The sequence below is a fragment of the Lygodium microphyllum genome, chromosome 30 (genome assembly GCF_053477565.2).
Source record: "Lygodium microphyllum isolate KBCC chromosome 30, Lygodium_microphyllum_v1.1.10, whole genome shotgun sequence".
NCBI classification, from domain to species: domain Eukaryota; kingdom Viridiplantae; phylum Streptophyta; class Polypodiopsida; order Schizaeales; family Lygodiaceae; genus Lygodium; species Lygodium microphyllum.
This window is the reverse complement of record NC_141164.1, coordinates 90,818,211-90,837,737: the sequence shown is the minus strand read 5'-3', so window position 1 is coordinate 90,837,737 and position 19,527 is coordinate 90,818,211. Positions and strand designations below refer to the sequence as shown.

The 19,527-nt window shown below is 42.4% G+C and overlaps 1 protein-coding gene across 1 annotated transcript; it reads left to right on the top strand.

Annotated features, from left to right (window-relative positions):
• Positions 1 to 1,653: 1,653 nt before the first annotated feature.
• On the top strand, positions 1,654 to 12,059 carry LOC148010108 (pentatricopeptide repeat-containing protein At3g02330, mitochondrial-like). Its single transcript, XM_087672873.1, has 8 exons — positions 1,654 to 2,256; positions 2,417 to 2,471; positions 3,657 to 3,727; positions 3,840 to 3,918; positions 10,971 to 11,462; positions 11,560 to 11,582; positions 11,681 to 11,794; positions 11,955 to 12,059. Exons 1-8 carry the CDS (start codon positions 1,654 to 1,656, stop codon positions 12,057 to 12,059), a joined length of 1,542 nt encoding a protein of 513 aa, XP_087528999.1.
• The last annotated feature ends 7,468 nt before the right edge of the window (positions 12,060 to 19,527 follow it).

The following is a 19,527-nucleotide window of genomic DNA, read 5'->3' as shown; positions in this document are numbered from 1 at the left end:
ATGGAATGTCTACAATAGTGAAATGCTTGTAGCAACTGAATTGGCATAAAAATTCTTTGTATAAAGCTTTGGTTACTTGCATTTTTGGTTTGTATTTATGTGTGCTCCGAGAAAAGAAGAACACAAAAGATCTACAATTGATTTTGCACTGCTTGAGGCAACCATGCTTTGTGGGGCAATTTCTGCATGGGGTTGCAATCCCTAAAAAGTAGTTATGTGAATCTGAAAGCTTGTGTTGTTAGAGTCTTAGCCATGGTTGTTTCCGCATCAAATTCTCTCAAAAATTGGTAAATTTTGAGCTTGATGGTTTAAAGTGCTTAAGTGTTGAGTTGAAGTCTTAGTGACAAGTAAGTGATTAGAAATATTTGATCATGTGTTCAATGGTTCTATCTCATGGAATTTGTTGAGGGGAGATCCTCGGTCTTTATCTTGTGGTGTTGTCTTGGGGGTTGTTAGAGGCCAACTACCCAATTCACCTACTACCAACGTGAGGAGGAGGGGAGGTGAGGGGACGTTTTTTTTAAAGCATGCAGAAAAAAGGCACCCTACTGTATGGTGGTGGAAAATTGAGAGGGGGGACTAGAGAGACAAAGAACACTCATATCAATTGATTACATTAGCCTCCTCCATTTTTTTAACTTCCAATCACTGCCTCCACTTCTGTGAATGATGGACTGATCAACGAGATCCAAAATCAATCTTTCTCTCCTTTCTCTCTCTCCTCTTGTGTGGGCTATTCATGTGGAAATTCTTGTGAGAACATTAGGATGGAGATCAATTGTTTGGCCTCAATCGGATTGATGTGGACCATGTCGATGCTAGGTAGTGATGAACATAGATGTTTGGAGACCAATGGCTAGTTCAGTTGCTATCTGTAAAATCAATTCTTAAGATCTGAGACACAAAAAATGATGGTGAGCCTCTTTTTTAATGAAAATTTGGATTGTTTTTGTCATTTTAAGCTTGTTTGTGATGTATTTGAGCGCTCTAAATCATAGAATGCAGAACCCATGTTGTCCGTGCTTGTGCGTGTTTTAAAAGTACAAATGATGTTTTCTTGGTTTTGAGTGTTCAATCCATGTTCATATGGGATGATACATGGAAACATCTCTTAATATATCGATCAAAAGTAAAATCCTAAACAGTAGGGAGAGGATATTAGGTGCTAAATATGGTTTAAATTTTTATTTGTTTATTACAGTTTTCATCTAGATTTCAATCTTATTTTATGTGTTAAGAGGTACACTGACATGGACTAGTCTAGCATTGCACTTTTTAAAATTTAATTTATTTGCTACACTTTTCATATAGGCTTTGATATTATTTTAAGCGTTAAGAGGTTCAATGGCACGATGTAGTCCCACACTGCCTTATCATCATTGCAAAGTTATTAGTGAAAGAAAATCATGGAAATAATATTTCAACACATTCAAAATGCTAATTTCATTTAAGTAAAATGTTTGTGCAGTCAAAGACATCCACTTTGCATTCCATTGCATTGACATGGTATAAAGAGAACTATCTCCTAGGTACATAATAGTTGATTTCAAATTATTAACGCACGATGAGTGTACTGTGGCTTCCTATGTTATAGGTTTAGTATAATCATTTCCTTGGGGAGAGTGTGATAAAGTGTGCAAACTTGTTTCCAAAATGCAAGAACAGGGCCACTTACCTGACAGCACAATTCTTGTCTCAATGTTGAAAGCTTGCGGTAATGCAGCAGCTTTGGAAATTGGGCAGAAGATACATGCTCAAGTTCTCAAGGCTGCACCCAGCAACATTGAAGTTGATCTGGCTGCAGGTCTTATTGACATGTATGGTAAATGTGGAAGCATGGTTGATGCTCAGAGTGTGTTTGATGGGATGTCTAAACAGGACTTGGTAATGTGGAATGCACTGATTACTGGTTATGCTCACCCAGGTGAGAGTGAAGCTGTCTTCCTTATGTTAGAGAGAATGAGGGAAGACAATATTCAACTGGATGGAGTTACATCTCTTAATATACTTACTGTGTGCAGTCATATGGGTCTTGTGGACCAAGGTCAGAAATATTTTGAGCTGATGAGTAGCCGGTATGGCATTGGTCCAAGTATTAAGCATCAGAATTGCTTAGTTGAGTTGCTTGGCCGTGCTGGCCAGCTAGACGAGGTTGTTGTATCAGCAGAAAATATGCCTTCTAAACCTGATGACGTGGTGTGGAGCACTGTGTTGGGTGCATGTCAAAAGTGGGGTGATATAGGGATTGGAAAACAGGTATTTGGTCCACTGTTGTATATAGGTGAGACAGTTTGAAAAGGTCTTGACAGAGGGCACAAAAGATCTGGAAGGTAACAAAAGGAGTTTTGAGATGCATAAACAGATGCCTGTGCAACAGCTTTACTTTTTCTCTTGTATGTTGTGAATAAAATTGCAGAGGGATGCATTGTTTGTTCAAGATTATCCTCACCATTTGCTGGTATACACATCTGGTAGCAAACCTGGGAAACCTCAATTGGGAGTGGCTGGGCCGCTTTTCTAAAAAAAGAGGAACCTAAAGGAAAGCAAAAGAAAGGATAAAAAAGGATGGAAAAAAAGGTAGGATCCACTATGGAAGAAGGGAACGACGCGAATTCAACGGAGAGAGATGGATTTGTTTCTGAGTAGACGAAGGGGAGTCGATTGATTCAGCGGCAGTCGCTTGACTAATAGAGATCAGTAGAATCCTGCTATTTGGGGGGGAATACTCAATGCTGCAACTGAGAGGAAACGGAAAAAGCAGGACAGAAGAGCTCAGAATGAAGATGAAGACAAGATTGTTGTGGTGACATCTAGCAAAGGGTGGAGAAATCCGCAGTTTTGATGGACTGTAATGACAAACTGAAGCTGCTAAAGTACGAGAGGAGATCAAAAACGTCACTCAGTTGTGAGTGATGAAAAAGCTACAAATGAAGAAAAAAGCTAAGTATGAACTTCTGAGCATAAAAAGTGCCTTACCACCAGACATTGACCTCTTTCATTGGTAAGAAGCGCAGCAAGGCTCCCAAAATTCAGAAGAAGAAACGAATAGCAAAAGCCATCAGTTCTGTGGAATAGAGGTTGCTCCGTGCCATAACTGCCACCTTAGGTGCTTAACAGCAAAACCTGCTTTTCGTCAGTGATTCGTTTCCCTAACGGCTGAACAGAGAGGATTTATTTTTGTGACCATCAAAGGATGAACTCAGATCTAGAGCAATAGAGGCTATCATACATGAGATAATAAATAGCTCCGTATCCACCAGATAGGTGCCGAAGAGAAGCTTCTCAAGGAGAGAACTATTGTAGGAAGTCTAGTTCTTAGAACAGTAACTTATTAAAGCAGAACAAAGACAACCTTTATTTTGTCATTTCTCAAGAAGATTCGATGGTAATGCATCTAACCTTGAGCATTCTTCTGCGAAAATATTCCTGCAGCTTAGGCCAAGAGTATATTCTGCTTCTTGGACATGAAAATCAAAAGTTCCTTTAAGGGTATAAAGAAAGACCTTACAAAGTGGAGTCACGAAAGACAGTTTCAGGCCCAATTCTTATACCAGCCCTTTCTTTAGGCCTAAGTATCAAGAACCATGGTGTGGGGAAAGGCTGGTATGAAGGTGTGAGCTTTACTGTTGCTGTTCTGCTTGTTATTCTTGTTACAGCCATCAGTGGCTACAAGCAGTCTCTCCAATTCAGGGCTTTAAGTGAGATATCCAGGTTCAAATTATTAGAGGCGAATGAACGAAAGTAGTGTCTATCTTTGATGTGATAGTGGTGATATTGTTCATCTCAACAATTGGAATCAAGTTTCCTTTGGGTTTATTGTTAAGTTTGTGGATCCATAGATCCATCCTTTGGCTGATGCTGCTGAAAGGACAATGCTGAAATTTCTGTCTGTAGTTGATAACCAGATTTATACTGAAGGTTCCTATGTTGAAGGATGAATTCTATGCTGAGCTGAAAACTTGTTTTTGATCTTATCATTGCTGCATAGATGAGGTCTCAATGAAAATTTGACGGATCTATTATTGTACACAGATTCTTTCATCTTTGCATCTTTGCTGATCTTCTATCCAGAAATTTATCAAGGTCTTCTGAAGACGCGATTTTGCTTTCACAAACCCTTCGACATCTTTGGTGAACCCGACATGAAAGCGTCGCAGAAATTTCATGATGGGAGATACTTCAGCCTCTATTTCAGCCTCTTCTACAATTCTAGCTGCGTCTACTTCAGCTCCATCAATGACTGCTGCGTCAAGTACTTCAACAGAGGATCTAAAGCAGATTTTGCAGAATATGTCCATGTATATGCAGCTCCAAAATCAGCAGACACAATTGTATATGCAGCAGCAGCAACAATTGCATCAACAGCAGTTGTCTCAGCAAAGACAACTCTATTCGGAGCAGGAGAATACAAACAGCGCGACTAAGGCTATTGAAGCAGTTGAGAATGAGAAGAATCTATTTGACGGCCCTAATGTTTCAGCATATTTGAAGACATATGAGATCAAGATGGGGTTTTTTGGAGTTCCAGCCGGACTTATGAGTAAGTATTTCCTTCGTCTTGTCACACCCGCTTTGAGGGAAAAAGTGACTGATATTTTTATTCAAAATACACATTGGCAAGATTTTAAGAAGGCCTTGAAAGAAGAATATTTCCTTGAGGACTTTGGTATAGCTACTCGGCAGTCATTCCGAGAGTGGGTCTACATGCCAAACAAAGGTCTAGCTGCTTCAGAGTTGATTCGAGAATTTGAGGAGAGGTATAGTCAGCTTGATGCCATTGAACAAAGAGCATTGGATGTTGAAAAAGTTGAGCTTTTCTTGCAAGCTGCAGATCCTGCTCTTCAAGAAGAATTGGGTGAGCTTCTTGAGGATCGCACGAAGCCTATGGGTCTTAAAACGGATTGGCAAGATGCTCAGGATGCAGTCTCGACTTTGACCAAGAGGAGGATATGGAAGACTCGCCTACAGAATGGTTCCATGAAACCTACACCATCATCAGCTCCTATGCCTGCTTCTATCCCTGTTATTTCTTCTCCTCCTCAGCCAGTTTCTTGGCCTATGCCAGTGCCTACTGATTCCACTCCACCTATTCCTCCTGTTCCACGACCGATGCCTACACTTTCTGCTCCAAAACCATCCGCTCCATCGGTGCCTACTTCTCTTGATGACATAATCAAAGGCATAACATATTTGACACTGGAGTTAGCCAAAGCGGAGTTGGTGGGAAAGTTGAAAGAGCAGTTTGCTTCGACTGCGCCTACTACTTCTTCTAGTGCTCCTACTGCACCTAGGAGTGCTCCTAGTGCACCTAGGAGAGATCAGAGATGTATTTGGTGCGATAATACGGACCATCAGCATTGCAGGGATTGTGAATCTTTTCAGGATGCAAGGAGGAAGAATTTGGTATATTGGGGGCAAGATGGTAAGATATGGTTGACTGAGACAAGAGCTCCACTTGCTACCAACTTTGGTAAAGGTGGAATGAAGAAGTTAGTGGATGACATGGCTGCGCGTACTTCTTATGTGAGAGCTAGAGGTGATGCTTCTGCATATGGAGTCCAGATTGAGAAGGGATCAAAGACTCAGTCAGCACTATGGACTTATGCTATGGAGACTGTAAACAAGGGGAAAATTCAGCAAATTGTTTTGACTAGTGCAGGCTCTAGCATAAGATCAGAGACAGGTTGGGATTCGCCTGTTGACAGGTACTCTATTTATGCTTATTTGGCTAAGTCTCAGGGAGCAGATGCACTTGTTGAGGAGAAGCGTAAGAGGGATGAAGAAAATCCAAGTGCAGCTAAGATGACTAGAGGGGGTGAGTTTGTTACTCCACCTACTGCAGGACCGTCTTCAAGACCAGGGCCAGATCGACATATGGAAGATCCTCAAAAGAGAGAAAAGAGGCAAGAGCCTAGAGAGAGAAAGTAGGCAGGGTTTAGATTGATGTCCGATATTGAGACATCTTTGGACATGAAGAAAATCTTTAATGATAAGATACTTGGCAGTGAGGTGACTTTCACTATTTCTGAGATTTTGGGCATCTCGAAAAGAGAGTTTCAAGATCAGTTTCAGGAGGTCCTAAAGAGGAAAAGACATGCATTGTCTACCATTGATACACAGGGAGTTTTGATTGGGGAGTTGGATGAGGATGAGGATGAGGTTATGGTTGAAAATGCTTCTGTTTTTCTGCAGGTAGAGAAGAGGGTTCAGCCTATGCATTATGCTGAAATTGATGAGCCTGTCTTGATACTGCGTAGTCACTTTTCGCGGAGCCATTGGGCTAGGGCAACTACAGAGACGATGGTAAAGATTGGAGAGAAACAGGTGCCTTATGTTGCATTGGTGGATCATGGTTCAGAGATTAATCTCATAGTTCGTGGAGTTTATGAGAGTAACAGATGGCCTATGGATGTAGAGCATGGGTGGCGTATGAGAGCCGGCAATAACAATGCAGGTGATTTGTATGCTGCCTGTCCTAGTGTCAGGGTTTCTATTGGTGATGTAGAGGAGGATTTTCATTTCTTTATGTAGGATTCATGCTCTTATCCCATAATTCTTGGTCGGCCATTCATCACAGAGATGCGCATGGAAACAAAGGTAATGGATGATGGATCTGCTTATGCACGGATTCACAGTAAAGATTGCATGAGAGCAGTTCAGTTTATGACTGTGTGTGTGAACCATGTTAGAAACAGGGATACTCTCAGAGATGCACCTTTGCCCACTGTGAGGGATTCGGGTTTTCATTAGGTACCGCCGTTTCGCGAGACGACGGTGGTACAGAGCAAAGGAGATTGGAGTTCTCGCCTCCTAGCAGCAGTGTTTTCTCCTCCGGTTTTGTTGGGATTTCAGCAAACAGTTCAATGAGCTATCAGAAGACTTCTAGGTTGCCTAGAGCTGCCAGGCAGTATATATGCAGGAAGGAGAAAAATTTGAAACATGCAGGAATTTTGGAGGATGATGAGCACATAGATGGGATATATGACAGTGTGATTTGTGCAGATACGATGACAAAGATGGGAGATATGCTGAAAACTGATATGCAGAATTGTCACAGTAATGTATTAGTGCAGTCCCTGGACATGTTTCATGAAATTGCAGATTTTGTATCACAGATTGAGTCAGAGGCTGAGGTAACTCAGCAAAGAGTGTTGAGTGCTCAAGAAATTCAGCAAACAGAGTTTCCAGCTGGTTATGATCAGCTTTCAGAGACACAGAGGGCTGAAAACTTTCAGCCAACAGAGTTTACTGCTGAAATATTTCAGCATTCAGAGTTTAGGGCTGTTCCTATGCAGTCCATAGAGCAGAGGGCTGAGGATATTCAGCCATTGAAGTGCAGAATTGCTGATTTACAGCAAGATGTGAGTAATGCAGAAGAACATAATGAAGCCAGGGTTGACACGAAATACAAAACTGTGGATAAGAAGGTGAAGCCGGTTGCTGTACCGCTTCCACCTGACAGTGATCAGGAAATAGAGAGGGCTGCTAAACAGCCAATTTTGAGGAATCCGGAGCATATTGGTCATAAATTTTCAGCAGAGACTCTTGCTGAATTGAAAATTGGAAATGGTGATTTCTTGCTACCCATAGAGAAGCAATGCTTTCAGGAGATGCTTGAGCGACATGGAAGGGGATTTGCTTTTTTCTCGCATGAGATTGGATGTGTGAATCCTGATATTGTTACTCCTATGGTCATTTTTACTATTTCTCATATTCCATGGAATCTTCGACCTATTCCAGTGCCTAAGGCACACCTACCAAAGCTGATTGATTTATTGAATGAGAAAATCAAGATGGGAATTCTTGAGCCTTCATTTGCACCATACTCAAATAGGTGGTTTACGGTTCCAAAGAAGAATGGTACTCTCCGATTTATTCAGGACATGCAGCCAGTGAACAGAGTTACTATCAGGAATGTTGGTATAGGTCCAGTTGTGGATGAGTTTGCAGAGGCATTTGCTGGACGTGCCATCTATTCTTTAGGTGATTTGTATTCAGGATATGATCAGTTTCAGCTGGCTTTGGAAAGCAGGGACATAACCACCATGAGAACTCCTATTGGGCTTGTCAAGATGTGTACCTTGCCTCAAGGTGCCACTAATTCTGTTGCGCATATGATGAATGCCATGCATAAGGTCCTTCATGATTACATACCTCAGCTTACCATGCCTTTCTTGGATGATGTGCTCATTAAGGGATGTGCAGAAGAAGAGAAGAATGAGAGTCTAAATGAGCAGGGATGCAGATCCTTTGTGGCTGATCATATTTCAGCATGTGAGAAGATTTTGGCCAAGTTAGAAGAAGTGAACTTGACACTTTCAGGGCAAAAATCTATTTTTGGAGTGAATGAGGTTGTCATTGTTGGACATATGTGTGGATATTATGGCAGGAAACCCTCACCTGATAAGGTGAATGCTATAGGCAAGATTGCAGAGTATTGTTCTACCACTTCAGAGGTACGGAGATTCATTGGAGCTTGTGTGTTTTATATGATTTGGATACCTCATTTTGCACACATAGCTGATTGTTTGTATCAGCTGCTTCGAAAGGGGCAGAAATTCTATTGGGATGAGAGCCACACTAGAGCCATGCGGAAATTGAAGAAGTTATTGCAGAATGCTCCTACTCTCAGGAAAGCGGATTATAATTGTGGAAGGCCTATTGTATTGACAGTTGACACTAGTCCAATTGGCATAGGTTGGGCTGTGGGTCAAGATGATGCAGATGGAAATAGGTATGCTATTCGGTTTGGGGTGAAAGTCCTAAACGAGAGACAGAGGAGATATCCACAAATCAAGAGGGAGCTACTGGGGATTGTTACGGCTCTCAAATGTGACAAGGAGTACTTTATTGGAGCTTCAGTTGTGGTAGAGACAGATTGCTTGCCATTGATTGGTATGATTACGAGTTGCTCTACTCCGGATATAGCCATGTTGAGATGGATTGCATACATCAAGTCATTAAATCCGGAATTTAAACACATAGCAGGGAAGGATAATCCAGTGGCAGATATGTTGTCTAGAGCCAGATATGATGATGAGGAGACTCTACTTGCAGAAGAGGATGATGCAAAAATTTCAGCCACTATGGTTGATCATGTTTGTCATGTCTATGATATTGTGGCTTTTATAGAAGAACTCTATGTTGGAGATTGGTTGCAGATTGGCAGGTACCTTAGCACACTAAGCAAAAGAAATGAATGGACAGATGAAGAGTTCAAGAAGATTAGAAGGAAAGCCTATGGTTATTTTCTCAAGGATGGATTTCTTTGGAAGCATCCGAAGAAAAGAGACGGATTACCTTTGTGGGTTGTTTGCGATAGAGAGACACAGTTACAGGTGATGAGGGAGTTTCATGAGAGTCCTTGGGCTGGTCATAGAGGAGTGTGGGCTACTTATGAGTAAATCAAGGAGAAATATTGGTGGAAAGGCATGTATAGAGATGTTTCTCACTTTGTTGAGACTTGCAGAGACTGCCAGATGTATTCGGTAGTGCGTCATCGAGATGAGATTCATCCGACCTATCCGCTATGCATTCATTATAAGTGGGTAGTTGATTTGGTTACCATGCCTATGGGTCTATGGCAGATGAGATACATTGTTTTAGCGAGAGAGGATCGTACCAATCATGTTGAGGGCAGATCTTTGAGAACGAAGACCACTTGTGCAGTGTGTAAGTTCTTATTGGAAGAAATTTTTTTCAGGTATGGTTGTGTGGGTAAGATCACTGCGGATCGTGGTGAATTGGATGCAGATGGAGCTAGGGAGTTTTTCTCTCAGCTAGGAATCAAGTTGGCTCTAACTACAGCATATAATCCAGAGGGAAATGGGAAGAGTGAAAGAGGGCATCCGCCGATAGTGAAAGCATTAGCCAAAGCATGCAGAGCATGGATTGGAGAATGGCCGAGACTTCTACCATTTGCTTTATGGGCTGATCGTACGACTCACTGTGTTACCACAAGATATATGCCTGCAGAGTTGATGTATGGTCAGAAACCTGTTATGCCGACTGAGACTTGTGCTTTGACTTGGTCATTTTTACCTTGGCAGGAGGATTTGACGAGAGAAGAGCTCTTAGCTCTTCAAATTCGACAGTTGGAGAGGAGACCAGAGGATATTTAGTTAGCTATTGATAGATTGAAGGTTGCTAGACTAAGAAATAAGGAAGGTTTGACAGCAGGCATCGCTTGCGGCCTAGAGCAATAGAAGAGGGAGATTGGGTATTGGTCTTTGATAGCAGCCTTGAAAATCAACATACTACACTTCGGAAGATGGTGAAAAGATGGTTTGGGCCGTACATAGTCAGACATATCTTTGATAATGCAACATATGAGCTGATAGAATTGGATGGGACAGTGCTTACAGTGCCTATTGCTAGAAAAAGAATCAAGATTTTCAAGAAAAGAGATGATGAAGATTATGCATTGGAAGAATTTGCAAGAGAACAACAAGAAGAAACTCCGATAGAAGAGACAGATGATATGACAGATAATCTTGTTGATATACCGAAAATGCATAATGAAGAGGTTGATCTGTTTGTGGAACTTGATGATAATGATCATGGGTAGTTGGCCCATCCGGAGGATGCGCAAGATTAGAGGGGGTGGATGTCGTATTGCTGCGCATTCGAGCTGTGAAAACCACCCAAAAGTTGTGTGTGTGATCTGATACTTTGTACATACTTAGTCGTTATGTTTGCTCTTTCATTCTATGCGGAAAATATAGTGAAGAGGGTTTGGAGCAAGAGGAATTAATCAACAATGCTCTGGTTGACATGTATGCTAAATGTGACATGCTTGTAGAAGAACAGCGAGTTTTTGATAGATTGGTAACTCGAGATGCAATCTCATGGGCTACACTTATTTCAAGATATGCCAATTATGGGCTTTGTGAGGAAGTACTAAACTATTTCCAAGAGATGCAAGTCGAAGTACATTGGTGGTCTGTATGCCAAATGCGGTTTGCTTGTAGAAATCCAGGAAGAGTTTGGAAATCTGTTGTTCCGGGATGTGGTCTCATGGCCCTCAGTAATTGCTAGGTACCAAGCTGAAGGGCTTTATGAAGAAGCATTGAGTCACTTTCAAGAGATGCAGTTGAAAGGTGTGTGTCCAGATGCAGTCTCATGGAATGTCATAATCATGGGTTATGCTGAGCAAGGAGAGTGTGATAAAGTGTGCAAACTTGTTTTCAAAATGCAAGAACAGGGCCACTTACCTGAGAGCACAATTCTTGTCTCAACGTTGAAAGCTTGCGGTCATGCAGCAGCTTTGGAAATTGGGCAGAAGATACATGCTCAAGTTCTCAAGGCTGCACCCAGCAACATTGAAGTTGATCTAGCTACAGGTCTTATTGACATGTATGGTAAATGTGGAAGCATGGTTGATGCTCAGAGTGTGTTTGATGGGATGTCTAAACAGGACTTGGTAATGTGGAATGCACTGATTACTGGTTATGCTCACCTAGGTGAGAGTGAAGTTGTCTTCCTTATGTTAGAGAGAATGAGGGAAGACAATATTCAACCGGATGGAGTTACATCTCTTAATATGCTTATTGTGTGTAGTTATATGGGTCTTGTGGACCAGGGTGAGAAATATTTTGAGCTGATGAGTAGCCGGTATGGCATTGGTCCAAGTATAAAGCATCAGAATTGCTTAGTTGATCTGCTTGGCCGTGCTGGCTAGCTAGACGAGGCTGTTGTATCATCAGAAAATATGCCTTCTAAACCTGATGACGTGGTGTGGAGCACTGTGTTGGGTGCATGTCAAAAGTGGGGTGATGTAGGGATCGGAAAACAGGTATTTGGTCCACTACTGTATATAGGTGAGACTGTTTGAAAAGGTCTTGACAGAGGGCACAAAAGATCTGGAAGGTAACAACAGGAGTTTTGAGATGCATAAACAGATGCCTGTGCAACAGCTTTACTTTTTCTCTTGTATGTTGTGAATAAAATTGCAGAGGGATGCATTGTTTATTCAAGATTATCCTCACCATTTGCTGGTATACACATCTGGTAGCAAACCTGGGAAACCTCAATTGGGAGTGGTTGGGCCGCTTTTCTAAAAAAAGAGGAACCTAAAGGAAAGCAAAAGAAAGAATCGAAAATGATGGAAAAAAAGGCAGGATCGACTGTGGAAGAAGGGAACGACGCGAATTCAACAGAGAGAGATGGATTTGTTTCTGAGTAGACGAAGGGGAGTCGATTGATTCAGCGGCAGTCGCTTGACTAATAGAGATCAATGGAATCCTGCTATTTGGGGGGGAATACTCAATGCTGCAAAACTGAGAGGAAACGGAAAAAGCAGGACAGAAGAGCTCGGAATGAAGATGAAGACAAGACTGTTGTGGTGACATCTAGCAAAGGGTGGAGGAATCCGCAGTTTTGACGGACTGTAATGAAAAATTGAAGCTGCTAAAGTACGAGAGGAGATAAAAAACGTCACTCAGTTGTGAGTGATGAAAAAGCTACGAATGAAGAAAAAAGCTAAGTATGAACTTCTGAGCATAAAAAGCTCCTTACCGCCGGACATTGACCTCTTTCACTGGCAAGAAGCGCAGCTTAAAACCGAAAAGCCAGCGTAGGACCAAGGCTTATGGAAGGCCCGGTTTTAAAACCGAAAAGCCCGCTTTGGAGATCAGCACGACGTCGTGGGAGGCCCAATGAAAGGCGTCGAGGACTTGATAGCGATGGCGAGGATGGGCGGCGGCCTGGTGGTCTCCAGCAAGGCGGCGGCGACCTTCTTCTCACCCAGCGTCGACAGCACTCCACCCTCCAACACGGCGATGGCAGCAGCCATCTGTCCTTTCCTCCCCCTCTTCTACTCCTTAGCGGGTGTTTATATAGGCATGGGGGGGGAGAGAAGGGCTCCACCACGTGGCCCCCTGCATGGGTTTCCCCCTCCCCATGCAGCCCACGACTCCACCACGTCCCATCCCCCCACACTCCCTCTCCTCCAGCGGTGCATCGGCTGGGGAAAAGGGATAAAAATAAAAAAATTTGCCTTGATAATATTCAATTTGCCCCTCCCAAGAGGGTGTTTACGTGTGATTTGCGGGTTTGAACTCTCGGGTTTGCCTTGCCAATGCGGAGGTCCCGATTTCTCGCGTGCAGGTCACAGGTTACACTGCCGGCAATTTCAATATGAGAGATAACCTTTGCACAAGGTTTACGCAGTGTGCGGGAAGTCAATATTCAGGGGTGGGAATATTACATTCTCTCCCCCTTAGAAGAATCGAGATGTCCTCATCTCGAGATAAACTGGGGATATTGAAGATTGAGAGAGCTTTCATCCATCCAGGTAGCATCCTCTTCGGGATAATCTTTCCATTGGACGAGGCATTCTTTCAAGGTTCTAGATCTTAACTGTCTCTCCCTGACATCTAAAATCTTTTCCGGTCTTAGTTCAAGGACTCCTTGACTAGGCATTACAATTTGTTGGTCATCAAGTACATGATTAGGGTTGGGTACATATTTTTTTAAGAGACTAATATGGAATACATTGTGAACTTTTAGGTTATCCGGAAGTTGCAATTTATAAGCATTGGGTCCCAGGCATTTGAGGATTTTATACGGCCCACAATACCTTGGACTTAGCTTCTTGCATTCTCCTAGAGATAGAGAACTCCTTTTAGGGCGTACACGAATGAAGACCATGTCTCCTTCTCCGAAGACCCTCTCTTGGCGTTTCAAATCCGCATATGCCTTTTGTCTATCTTTGGCTGGTTGTATGTCTTGTCTTATTGACCTTATTTGGTCATCCATGTCTTCCAACATTTGTCTTGAAGCTTCAACTCTTAGGGTTGGATCAGAAAAGTTTAGGGGACTTCGACAATCATGACCATACAATGCCTGGAAAGGGGTCATTTGAATGCTCTGCTGGTAAGAAGCATTGTAGGCAAATTCTACTAACGGCAAGTACTGAATCCACCTCTTCAGCTCTCGACAGCAGTATGCCCTAAGCATATCCTCAATGATTTGATTTACTCGCTCTGTTTGTCCATCCGTTTGGGGATGGTAGGCAGTGCTAAAACAGAGTTGAGTTCCAATAGCTTCAAAGATAGCTCTCCAGAAGTGTGAAGTGAAGAGAGAGTCTCGATCGCTAATGATCCTTCTAGGTAACCCATGTAGCTTGAATATCTCTTTGATAAACACTCTTGCAATGTCGGAGGCTTTATAGTTTGTCTTTACTGGAATCAGGTGTGCAACCTTAGTAAGCATGTCAACTACAACCATAATGGAGTTGTATCCTCCTTGGACTTGGGGTAAGCCCACCACAAAATCCATACTGATGAATTCCCATTTCATTTGGGGAATGTCAAGTGGTTGCAATTTCCCTGGCATCATGACATGTTCAGCCTTGATACGTTGGCAAGACAAACATTCAGTGACATATTTGAGAACGTCACCTTTGAGCCTCTCCCAATGGTAGCTCTTCCTAATTGCATTAAGAGTTTTTGCATAGCCAGGATGTCCTGCGAAAGGGGAATCATGAGCTTCCCATAATATCTTCTGCTTAAGTGACTGGCTTGTTGGTATACACAGCCTTGTTCTGTAGTAGATAAGTCCATTATCAATGGAAAATTCTTGATACTTAGCTTGTGACTTCAGACTCTGCTCCTTGGTAGATATTTCTTTTATCATGGTTTGGTAGGCCAAATCATGGCATGCTTCCTCTCTAGCTAGTTCGAGTATAGGGTTGCTTGGCATAGATACCTTTGTAGCCAGAGATCTGGCCGTTGATGGATTCTGCAAGATTAGGGAATTTAGGAATGCCTTGCGACTGAGTGCATCGGCAACTACATTCTCTTTCCCTGGTCGATACTTGATTTCAAAATCATACTCCTCCAATACTTCAATCCATCGACGTTGCCTCATGTTGAGCTCGTTCTGGGTAAAAATCCATTTGAGACTCTTATGATCGGTTACTAGAGTAAACTTGTTACCCAACAGGTAGTGTCTCCAAAGCTTTAGAGCATGGATGACAGCTAATAACTCCAGATCATGCGTGGCATAATTCTTTTCATGACTCTTCAATTTCCTTGAAGAATATGCTACTAGATGACCTTCCTGCATAAGTACACACCCCAAGGCAAGAATGCTGGCATCAGTTACTACCTCGAACTCCTTATTGAGGTCAGGAAGTTTTAGAATAGGTGTTGATACCAAACATTGCTTCAATTGGTCGAAGCTATTTTGTTCGGGAGTTGACCATGTAATAGAAGTCTGCTTCTTTAGTAAGTCGGTAAGAGGTGCTGCAATCAAAGCATAGTTTTTGATAAAGACCCTATACCATCCTGTCAAGCCAAGAAAACTACGTATTTCTTTGACGGATACTGGTATTGGTCATTCAAGCACATCTCTGACTTTGGCTGGGTCTACTGATATTCCTTCTGATGATACTATGAATCCTAGATATTCAATCTAACGTTTGAAGAATGCACACTTCTTCATTTTTGCATACAGCTTATGAGACCTCATTGTCTCAAGGACAATCCGAAGTTGAGGTTCATGATCTTCTTCCTATTTAGAATAAACTAAAGTATCATCGAAGAAGACAAGCACGAAATCATCAAGATAGGATCTAAAAATATCCTGCATTAATCTATTGAAGGTGGCAGGTGCATTTGTAAGCCCGAATGACATAACCAAGAACTCAAAGTGCCCATATCTTGTATTGAAGGCCGTTTTTGGAATATCTTCATCCTTGATTCTTATTTGATAGTAACCTGACTTGAGATCAATTTTGGAGAAGATCTTTGCACCTTGAAGGCGATCAAGAAGCTCATCTATTCTAGGAATATGATACTTATTCTTGACTGTTGATTGATTCAACCCAAGGTAATCAATACATAGTCGAAGTGTCCCATCTTTCTTTTTCTGGAATAGTACTGGAGCTCCCCATGGTGAGTTGCTAGGCCGGATGTAACCCTGATCTAACAGTTGCTTGAGTTGTTTCTTCAACTCAATAGCTTCCGGTATGGACATTCTATAAGGTCTCTTTGCAATTGGCGCAGCTCCAGGCATTAGCCTTATTTCATGATCAACTTCTCTTGGAGGTGGAAGTTCAGTTAATTCCTCAGGGAATACGTCAGCGTATTCCTTTAGCCAAGAGGGTCCCTCATGAGACTCTTGCCTTTGATCTAATTTGTTGAGTTTGATCAGTAAACAAGTAATCCTTTTCTAACCCCTTTTATGATCGGCGATACTTTGGCTAACTGGATTCTTGGCACTCCCGCCTCACCTTGAGTTGTAACAAACTCTCTTTCAGAGTTTCGAAAGGAAACTTGACCCTTTCCACAATGGATGTGAGCGTCATTAGGCTTAAGCCAATCCATCCCGAGTAGACACTCATGGATACCTAAATTCATGACTCTGAATTTGACTGAGGTTTTCTTTCCTCCCAGAAGGAACTCTTCCATAGCAGTTTGCCTGGTACAAGTTACCTCACGGCCGTTTGCCAATTCCACAAGTAGGGTAGGTGCTTCTACTGTGGCTATTCCTAATCTTTTAGCACACATTGGTGAGATAAAGGAATGTGTACTGCCACAATCAATCAAGGTTTTGAAGCCTTTACCTTGATAGTCCGACGGTGTTTGAATCACCGAGAACTGGCGATTCGGCCCCTTCTTGTGTAAAGCGGCATGGACTGTCGCTCTTTCGAATTCCGCTTCCATAGTCGGATCTTCCTCTTCTTCTGCTTCACATCTTTGCCTATTGGTAATGCAGGAAGTTCTTCCTCTTCCACGTGTGGCGGCTCCTTGACCGCGGCCTGCACCTTGACGATGTCCCTCGCTGAGCTTGGGACATTGCCTTTTGAAGTGACCGAGTTCGTTGCAGTGGAAACATCGGAGGTTTCGGCCATTACTGTGAGTAGGAACAAAGTTGTTGACGTTATTTGTCCTTGCTTTCTTCCTTTTTCCCTGATTGAGACCTTGAACTCTCTTCACTTGGGGTCTAAATGCTCCTCTGTTCGGGTCGCTATAAGACCAATTCTTAATACCCCTTGGTCTAGCTTGCACTTCCTGAATTATAGGTGCCGCTCGAATGAGTGCATCCTGAAGATCTGATGGTCGCACAGATTCGAGACGAGTATTTACAGGTGGATTTAAGCCCGCGCAAAATTTGGACACCTGCTGCGTCGTGTCCATTTGTGGCGCATACTTTAAGAGTGAGACAAATTTAGAGTAGTATGCGTCAAGGGTGAGTCCTAACTGTTTTAGCTCATAGAACTCATTCATTTTCTGTGTACGATATGCAGGTGGAAAATATCTCCCCTGCACGGCTTGCTTTAACTTCTCCCAGGTAACGGACCCCTCTGAAGTCCCTTGATCCCTGCACCATTGTTTCCACCATAGTCTAGCTTCACCGGTGAGTTTTAATTTGGCGAGCATGTTCTGATTGGTAGGTGCAGTACCAGCTGCTTCGAAGTAATCCTCCATAGATTCAATTCAAATTTCATCATCAGACTGGACGAATCTGCCTCTCCCGTCAAACTCGGGTGGCTTTATCTGTTTGAGGAGGAACTTCTTCTCCCGGATCACAGCAGTACTTGATGTAGGGGGCGAATTTGGAACCTGTACGTGGGGTTGTGCCTGGGTAAAAGTTTTCTTAACGTTATTGTATGGTAATTGACATTAGCTTATCTTTAGTTCAGCTATCTCGTAAATCATGAAGCTACTTAACTTTTTGTAACAACCCTGATGCACAATCGGATATTGATAAAAGAAGTCCTTATTTATATTTACATGGGCGTAGCCTTATACAACATCTCGTGTGATGATAATCCAATCATTACATTTAGTTTGGGGAGAACAACGTTGTATTGCATTTGTCTACAGGAACTGTGTAATAGTAGGGTTTTGGGTCATGGATCTTTAGGAATCGATAATTCATTGGAAGTTCAGGATATCCTTTCCGCTGGAATCCATACTTCCCATGGCGGCCCAACACCTTAATCCTGTCGGCTGGGATTACACGGGTTACTTCCTCATATACATATGAGTTCAATTCAACCCTCCGACCTTGAATATGCAAAGTCGAATTTACGTGAGCTTCCACAAAAATGAACAGCTTCACGACTTTCAAGTCTTCCAACCACTTGATCCTCTTTAGGTTGGTTTGTAGATAAGCGAACCGGTGGGCAGCTATGTAGTAGATTCCTGAAGACCCAGTCCATCTTCGTTCTATATATAAAGGTGATGGATTATAAATCTGCTCCAGGATGTTCATCATTTCAACTCTCTGCCTATAATGCGGAGAATGCATTGCAGTCATAAACATGATCCGGAACACCAAAAACTTGTTCCACGCTTCATAGTTCAACAAGACAGTATGCAAATTCAACAGAGAGAGATGGATTTGTTTCTGAGTAGACGAAGGTAAGTCGATTGATTCAGCGGCAGTCGCTTGACTAATAGAGATCAGTAGAATCGTGCTATTTGGGGGGGAATACTCAATGCTGCAAAACTGAGAGGAAACGGAAAAAGCAGGACAGAAGAGCTCGGAATGAAGATGAAGACAAGACTGTTGTGGTGACATCTAGCAAAGGGTGGAGGAATCCGCAGTTTTGACGGACTGTAATGAAAAACTGAAGCTGCTAAAGTACGAGAGGAGATAAAAAACGTCACTCAGTTGTGAGTGATGAAAAAGCTACGAATGAAGAAAAAAGCTAAGTATGAACTTCTAAGCATAAAAAGCTCCTTACTGCCGGACATTGACCTCTTTCACTGGTAAGAAGCGCAGCAAGGCTCCTAAAATTCGGAAGAAGAAACGAATAGGAAAAGCCATCAGCTCTGTGGAATAGAGGTTGCTCCGTGCCATAACAGCCACCTTAGGTGCTTAACAGCAAAACCTGCTTTTCGTCAGTGATTTGTTTCCCTAACGGCTGAACAGAGAGGATTTATTTTTGTGACCCCATCAAAGGATGAACTCAGATCTAGAGCAATAGAGACTATCATACATGAGATAATAAACAGCTCCGTATCCACCAGACAGGTGCCGAAGAGAAGCTTCTCAAGGAGAGAACTATTGCAGGAAGTCTAGTTCTCAGAACAGTAACTTATTAAAGCAGAACAAAGACAACCTTTATTTTGTCATTTCTCAAGAAGATTCGATGGTAATGCATCTAACCTCCAGCATTCTTCTGCGAAAATATTCCTGCAGCTTAGGCCAAGAGTATATTCTGCTTCTTGGACATGAAAATCAGAAGTTCCTTTAAGGGTATAAAGAAAGACCTTACAAAGTGGAGTCACGAAAGACAGTTTCAGGCCCAATTCTTATATCAGCCCTTTCTTTAGGCCTAAGTATCAAGAACCATGGTGTGGGGAAAGGCTGGTATGAAGGTGTGAGCTTTACTGTTGCTGTTCTGCTTGTTATTCTTGTTACAGCCTTCTTGTTACAACCATCAGTGGCTACAAGCAGTCTCTCCAATTCAGGGCTTTAAGTGAGATATCCAGGTTCAAATTATCAGAGGCGAATGAACGAAAGTAGTGTCTATCTTTGATGTGATAGTGGTGATATTGTTCATCTCAA